This window comes from Balaenoptera acutorostrata, chromosome 16, assembly GCF_949987535.1.
Source record: "Balaenoptera acutorostrata chromosome 16, mBalAcu1.1, whole genome shotgun sequence".
Taxonomy (NCBI): domain Eukaryota; kingdom Metazoa; phylum Chordata; class Mammalia; order Artiodactyla; family Balaenopteridae; genus Balaenoptera; species Balaenoptera acutorostrata.
The window spans coordinates 75,175,264-75,182,872 of record NC_080079.1 but is presented as its reverse complement, the minus strand read 5'-3'; the positions used below and the strand labels follow the sequence as shown (position 1 = coordinate 75,182,872).

At 40.5% G+C, this 7,609-nt stretch overlaps 1 protein-coding gene across 1 annotated transcript in view; it reads right to left on the bottom strand.

Moving 5' to 3' along the window:
* Positions 1 to 4,511: 4,511 nt before the first annotated feature.
* KCNK1 (potassium two pore domain channel subfamily K member 1) overlaps positions 4,512 to 7,609 on the bottom strand; it is a 47,604-nt gene continuing 44,506 nt past the window's right edge. Inside the window, exon 3 of the mRNA XM_057531510.1 lies at positions 4,512 to 5,747. Within this exon, the coding sequence (XP_057387493.1) occupies positions 5,488 to 5,747 (260 nt within the window). The 3' untranslated portion in view covers positions 4,512 to 5,487. The remainder of the gene's footprint in view (positions 5,748 to 7,609) is intronic.

Sequence of the window (7,609 nt, the reverse complement as noted above, 5' to 3'; positions counted from 1 at the left end):
TCACCCAGGGCTTCCTGATAGAGGGAAACTTCATGGGTCGGGGGGTGGCCTAATCCCTTATCTGGTTGTTGGGCTGGTAGCTATGTAGCTATGTCACAAGGCTGGCAGGGGCTTATTCAAGATGGATGGCTTTGGAAAGGGACGCCTTGGCCATCAGCAGCTCAATGTCAGTAGTTATGTTACAGAAGCACGGAGAGGACTAGCAAAGCAAGAGAGAGGAGACCAGAAAAGAGTTACTGAAAGTTTAAAATTTATGTCAAGAAAGAGTAGAGGATGGCCCTAATCAGAGCCTCCCACCGTTCCTTTTCTTTCACCTGAAACACAAAACCTGAATTATTGAAGTAGGCTAGTATAATAATACAAACCCCTCTGACTTTCTGTGACTGTCCTGCCACCTCTTTGCCCTCAGGCCCGAACTGGCTCAGCTGTAGCTCTTGGACCCCCTGCATGTAGGCTTAGCCATGTTCCAAATTGTGCCTGATACCGGCCCTGGGCGGGGGGAGGAGGAACGACTGGGGCATTGCCCAGCGTTCTGCCACTCTTGCTTGCTGCCAGCTCTAACTGAGTTCTGACAGCAATGGCACCTGCCATACATTACAGCGACCTTTAAGAAAAGGGAACTTTCCAGCACTGTTGGTGGGAATGTAAGCTGGTGCAGCCACTATGGAAAACAGTGCAGAGGTTCCTCAAAAAACTAAAAATAGTTGCCATATGACCCAGCAGTCCCACTCCTGGGCATATATTTGGACATAACTCTAATTCAAAAAGATACATGCACCCCTATGTCCATAGCAGCACTATTTACAATAGCCAAGACAGTGAAGCAACCTAAATGCCATAGACAGATGAATGGATAAAGAGGATGTGGTACATGTATACAATGGAATATTACTCAGCCATAAAAAAGAAAGAAATAATGCCATTTGTAGCAACATGGATGGACCTAGAGATGATCATACTAAGTGAAGTAAGTCAGACAGAGAAAGACAAATAGCATACGACATCACTTATATGTGGAATCTAAAATAGGACACAAATGAACTCATCTATGAAACAGAAACAGACTCACAGACACAGAGGACAGACTTGTGGTTGCCAAGGGGGAGGGGGGTGAGGGAGGGAAGGATTGGGAGTTTGGGATTAGCAGATGCAAACTATTATCTATAGGATGGATAAACAACAAGGTCCTACTGTACAGAACAGGGAACTATATTCAATAACCTGTGATAAACCATAATGGAAAAGAGTATGAAAAAGAATGTATGTGTACAACTGAATCACTTTGCTGTACAGCAGAAATTAACACAACATTGTAAATCAACTATACTTCAATAAAAAAAACACCTAATAATTACAGTGACCCTTAAAATCTAGCTTGGTCACTGCTTAATGGCTGGGAATAGGCTTAGTCCCAGTTTTAAGGTCACACTGTCCTAAACTGCAATCATTACACCATGTACCAAGTTGGGAACACCTGCACAGAGGAAAGCTTTCATTATACAATCGAGCACATGAAAAAAACGACACTTTTCCCAAGAATGCAGCAATTTGAGTCAACAGTGTTTACACAGAGCACGAACAAAGTAACGCAGGAGTTTCAGGTAAATTATGCTGATGTCTTTGAGCATCTGTGGATTCATTAGAAGGTTAAATACCTCATGGCTAATGGGCTCTGGGTTTCTAGCCACTGCTAAGAAATGGAAATTATGGGCTGAGTTATATGATAGATGTATATATAATTATATATAAAAACACTCTCAAAACTCAGTTTCTTCAACTAAAAATAAATAATGTAGATACATAATTTATTTACCGAAGATGTAAGCAGTGGTCTCATCTTCACATGTCAATGACAGCGAGGCTATACATTCATTACCGTGCTACCTCCTGTTGGAAAGTGAGATGCTTAGTCTAAGGGAATTTCCTAGACAGTGGAAATGATCACTTCAAAAGCAAGGCTCTTAAAAACGAATTCTAATCATTTTGTATGGAAATACATTTTCTTTTATCTCCTTAAACAGAGCATATCAAGCAGAGTTTAACATTGTTATGAAAACTGTGTAACTGAAATAACATCAATAAAAATACTGTGCCGTCCCGGGAACTATTTGCCTCAGCCTGTGAAGGTTTTAGAGGGCAGGTCTCTTCTTCTTCATCTGGGTCTGTCCCTCACGTCAGGCTCCCAGAAGCCTGCTCTCCTTGGTGTACTTACCAGCAGTTAACACAAGGTTCTCGCCGGGGTGGCAATGCACTCAGATCCACAAACCACACACAGGCGGCCAAGCAAATTTTTATCCATGTGGAAAGTCCATTTTTGCCACAAATATTTATACTTTTACAGTCATATCGACCTGAGCATGTCCTGCCATTTGGCTTAGAATGGATACAACTTGCTGTGAATAACAGAGTTGTTGCGTTCCTGGAGCATCTGACAATTTTCCTCCTAAGTACACTAGAGCGGTCAGGAAGTAAACTCTTCTTCCCTGATGGGGAGCACAGGAGGCCAAGGGGATGGTGCAGGCACCGTGGATGCTTTTACAGGAACAGAGAAACTGCTAATTTAAAGCTGCCCAAGCAATTACATGGTCATTATTTCCAACTTGCATCTTGAGACAATTTTTTTTTTTGTACTCTGCCACCAAAAATTATAACATGGAAAGTCTGGGAACTATTGGGAAGCGGCACGCTCCTTTATTTTCTGTGGGTTGGGAAATCAGAGTAGTAATTTTTTTGAGACCTGTGTGCAAAGTAAGTATAAGCTCTGAGGGAAGCCAAGAGGGGGCTTATTTATTAAACGTACTTGACTGCCAGGCTGGGAAAAATACTTAAAATCATTTTTATTTACTTCTGGGTTCATTATTGCATTTTAGAAAGCTGAGGTTGCCTGACAGCACATATTAGATAAGTGAGATGTTTGGAATATTGTCTTCAGCAAACAATCTCATGTTTTGCCTCATACAGAAAGCTTGGATGTACCAAATTTTCATAAAGTAAAACTCTTGGAAAATAATCCATCACTACACGGAAAACTTTACATGTATTAAAGACACAGATCTGAAACCTTACTGGGCACAGCTGAAAAAGTAAATGGTAAATACTGTATTATTTCAATTTCAGCTTTCTAAGGAAGGGTTATTTCTAATTTTGCCCAGGATCTGTTTGACCATGTACGCATTTCTGAAACTACATCCCAAAAGGACTGACTGCCTTCCTGAATTGAGGATATCAGGATTCATCACAGCTCTCCTCAGCATGGAAGATTTAACAGCAAATCACCAAATGGATGCACGATGCCACGCAATTGGGAAATTCTGCTCACTGAATTCTGAGTAAGAGATAATCCCATGATCGCCCTCCAATGCGTGCTTGTGTCAATTTAAAATGAACTCTTTTCTGGAGCAAATATTAGCTGCTGTTAGTAAGAAGCCAGTGTGCTACTGATTATTTTAAAGGGTTAAAAATGTTTTGCATTGACCATTTCAGTTACCGTGACATCTCAAGATTTGTAAATATCTCCTTATTCATTTCCTAAAAGGCATGTAAGGCTGGTCTGTAGGAAGTATGAGCATGACTGACTGTTTTCCAGACATTCCTAAACATTTTTTCCTGAAGCCACTCATAAATGGAGTTATTTGGGCCAAACTTTATCTGTCCCATGGGTTTCTTTTTAAGATTCTTTGGGAGACGGCTCCAATGCCTTGGTCTGTAGTCCCTTTGATTTGGGGGAGGCTAATTCTTATTCTGAGCTACCGTTCTCTCCTCACGTTGAGTGTATCTGCTGCTCCAAAATCAACATACCTACTGGACACGCCTGACTTTAAGTTCACACACAATGAAGGACGATTTCTGATTCTCTATCCTGAGGGCGTTCTGTGGGATTCTTAAGAACTCAGCCTAGAAGACTCCTGCCCAGGACTTCCATCCTTCAGTTCATACACAGCTCACACTCCAAATCCTTTTTTTTTTTTTTTTTCCAGAATCCTCTTCTTTAGTGTTCACTTTGACCTTCAACTTCACACTTGCTCACCTCCAACTAGAGGGTTCCAATGACAGTTCTGGCCCAGCCACGCTGCCCAGACTCCCACTTTCTCATCCCGCCCCCAGGGGACCCTGCCTCTGTTCTCTGGCTGACACAGCTCCCCCTCCCTCAGGACCCCAGGGCAACATCTGTCCCTTGGCCAGTGACAAAAAGAAAGTCTGGAGAAGACAGTCTCCCTTACATTTCATTTCTGACAGAGAGGCAAAACCTGCTCCCATTTTTGAACCTCATGCTTCATATTAAAAAGAACAAAAACAATGTGAAGGGTCTTAAGGTTTAGCATTTAGTTAAGGGTGTTCTCTGCGGATTCACAAAAGCTTTGCAAGTGAAGTATTACGTTCTCTTCTCAAATTCCTAACAGTGTCCTGTGTATAGCATTTAAATGTTGCCTTTATGGTTTCTACAAAGGAGTGCATACCTATTATCTACGTGGAGGAAAAACTTTCTTGATATATTAAAGCATACAACTGCAACCAACTAACAGTTTTATTTATTCAACTTATAAATTAAAAAAACTCTCGGACTAATTTGACAGAATCTGTTCATTTGGAGCGTCTGTGTTTGGGTTCTCTGCTTTAGTACTAGGCGATAGCAAATCATAATGCACTTTCAAAACAAAATCTTAACTTTTTTTTCTTTTCTTTACAAAATCATATTCTTTGTTACTTGTTCACCTCCAGAGAAATGCTTACAAACATTTTAGACATTTGAGACCATACTACTGCAAGAGGGTAGAGACATTTATTGTAGCAGAATACTAAAGTAATTCACTCGTAAGTGTGTTATTCCCCTTATTTTATTGCAGCAACTTTTGATTCTTCAGTATAAAGAGAAATCAAGGGAAAATCTCTACAGTCTTGGGTTAAGAAGTATGCTGGGATCTGGTGACCTAAACCGTATGTACAGGATATAAACATATTTATACTTTATATGTACACAGTTAATGGTTATCTAGTCATTATAAATAGTAGGTTTAACTTAGAGTCTACAAAAATAATGATTTTAGATGGGCACATGCAAACCAGTACACATAAACTTATTTTTAAAACACATCTCTATGCTTTTCTTTTTTTGCTTTTAAATATAAATGTTGCCATTTAACCATCAGCTAAATGATTGAAATGCAAATCCCAAAGTCCCCAATGAAAAGTATAAAATCTGCTTCTCTCCACAGAGACACCCTGCTTCGAGTGTTGTTCACCTATTAGTAAAGTCGAGATAATTTTGTCACATATGAATGACGGGTACAGACCCCATTTTCTCGGATTTTAAGACAGTCCTCCAGAGTAAAAGCTTCCTTTGCTCCATTATACAAAAAATATTGCAGACAGTAGATATTTGTGAAAATGTCACCTTGGCTTTTACATACTCATCAAAATGAACAAAGTGAAGCCTCCTCCCACTGCCCTGAGCCTGCGCTCTGGGACAGCGCAGCAAAGCCCTAAAGCCTACTGGGTTGCGGCACCGTCGGCAAAGGCCAGTGACTGGGGGTGCACAAAAGGCTCATTCTGTTTCTGGTCCTCCTTCACGCTGGCCGCTTGGTCCATGATGGAGGAGAAGGACATCTGGTCGTGCTCTATGATGTGCACTTGATCCTCTTCCTTGTCTTTCTTCACGTAGAACATTTTTCTGAACTTCTTCAGCTCGTGGAGCTCACAGAAGGTTTCCAGAACCACCAACATGGCAATAAGACCAAGAAGCAGGTAACCTGTGTGAGAGAAATGACAGCGTCTCAGGGCAATCAAGTCACGCACGACGCAACCTATCTGCTGATGAATAAGTCCACTGCCACTTCTATAATTTCTAGGGATGTTTTGAATTCCATGGCTCAAAGAGGGACGACCCAGAGAAAAATGGAGAATGACTTAACCTCCTAGACCTAAATAGACATTTCTCCAGAGAAGGCATACAGATGGCCAACAGGCACATGAAAAGATGCTCAATATCGCTAATTATTAGACAAATGCAAATCAACACGACAATGCGGTACCACCTCACACCAGTCAGATGGCCATGATTAAAAAACCTACAGATAACAAATGCTGTAGAGGGTGTGGAGAAAAGTGACCCTCTTACACTGTTGGTGGGAATGTAGATTGGTGCAGCCAGTATGGAAAACAGTATGGAGGTTCCTCAAAAAACTAAAAACAGAGCTACCATACGATCCTGCAATCCCACTCCTGGGCATATATCCAGAGAAAACTCTAATTTGAAAAGATGCATGCACCCCAATATTTATAGCAGAACTATTTACAATAGCCAAGACATGGAAGTAACCTAAGTGTCCATCGACAGATGAATGGATAAAGAAGATGTGGTACATATATACAATGGAATATTACTCAGCTATGAAAAAGAATGAAATAATGCCATTTGCAGCAACAAGGATAGACCCAGAGATTATCAAACTAAGTGAAGTCAGAAAGAGAAAGACAAATACCATATGATGTCACTTATATGTGGAATCTTAAATATGACACAAATAAACTTATCTATGAAACAGAGACAGACTCAGACACAGAGAAAAGACTTCCGGTTGCCAAGGGGGAGGGATGGATTAGGAGTTTGGGATTAGCAGATGCAAACTATTATATATAAGATGGATAAACAACAAGGTCCTACTGTATAGCACAGGGAACTATATTCAACATCCTGTATTAAACCATAATGGAAAAGAATATGAAAAAGAATGTATATCTGTATAGCTGACTCACTCTGCTATACAGCAGAAATTAACAACATTATAAATCAACTATACTTCAATAAAATAAAATTTTTTAAAAAAAGAATGACTTAACCTTCTACAAACCTGGATGATTCAGAATCACATGGTGTGATTTTGGGAAAAAAAGAAGTTGGGGCTGATGAGGCATTGTTAAAGAGAGATAACACACTGTACTCACCCAAGGGCAACCTCCCCTCCACTGTATAATCAGTGTTCTCAAAAAGCCAGTGACATTTCGGAAGAGTTTCTGATGTATCAGGAGTGCTTGGAACAAAGCTTGCCATCCTTTTCAGCACTCAGTGCTTTTAGCAGTAGAAATTACAGTTTAAGCTAGATGAAAAGTCCTTTAAGAATGGACGTGGAGGGACTTCCCTGGTGGTGCAGTGGTTAAAAAAACTCCGCGCTCCCAATGCAGGGGGCCCGGCTTCAGTCCCTGGTGAGGGAACTAGATCCCACATGCCGCAACCAAGAGTTCGCATGCCACAACTAAGGAGCCCTCCTGCTGCAACTAAGACCCGGCGTAACCAAATAAATAAATAAATATTAAAAAAAAAAAAAAAGGAATGGATGCGGATATTTACAAGGTCTTTGGGTGTGGTTATTTACACTTTCACTGAGACCCAGTAGCAAACTAAGCTTTCCATTATGTGACTAGTCATTTCTGGGGCACGTGGACCATTCATCAAATAATTTTATCAGTTTCTTATTCCAACATGAAAGATAACCTGTTGCTTCAGGTAAAGTGCTATTCCTTGGAATCCGTGATAGGAAAACGGTAATTTTAAGTCAGTTCCAAGGTGTTTAAAATCAGTTTTCAGAAAAAATATTTTTTTCATCAGGGAAAG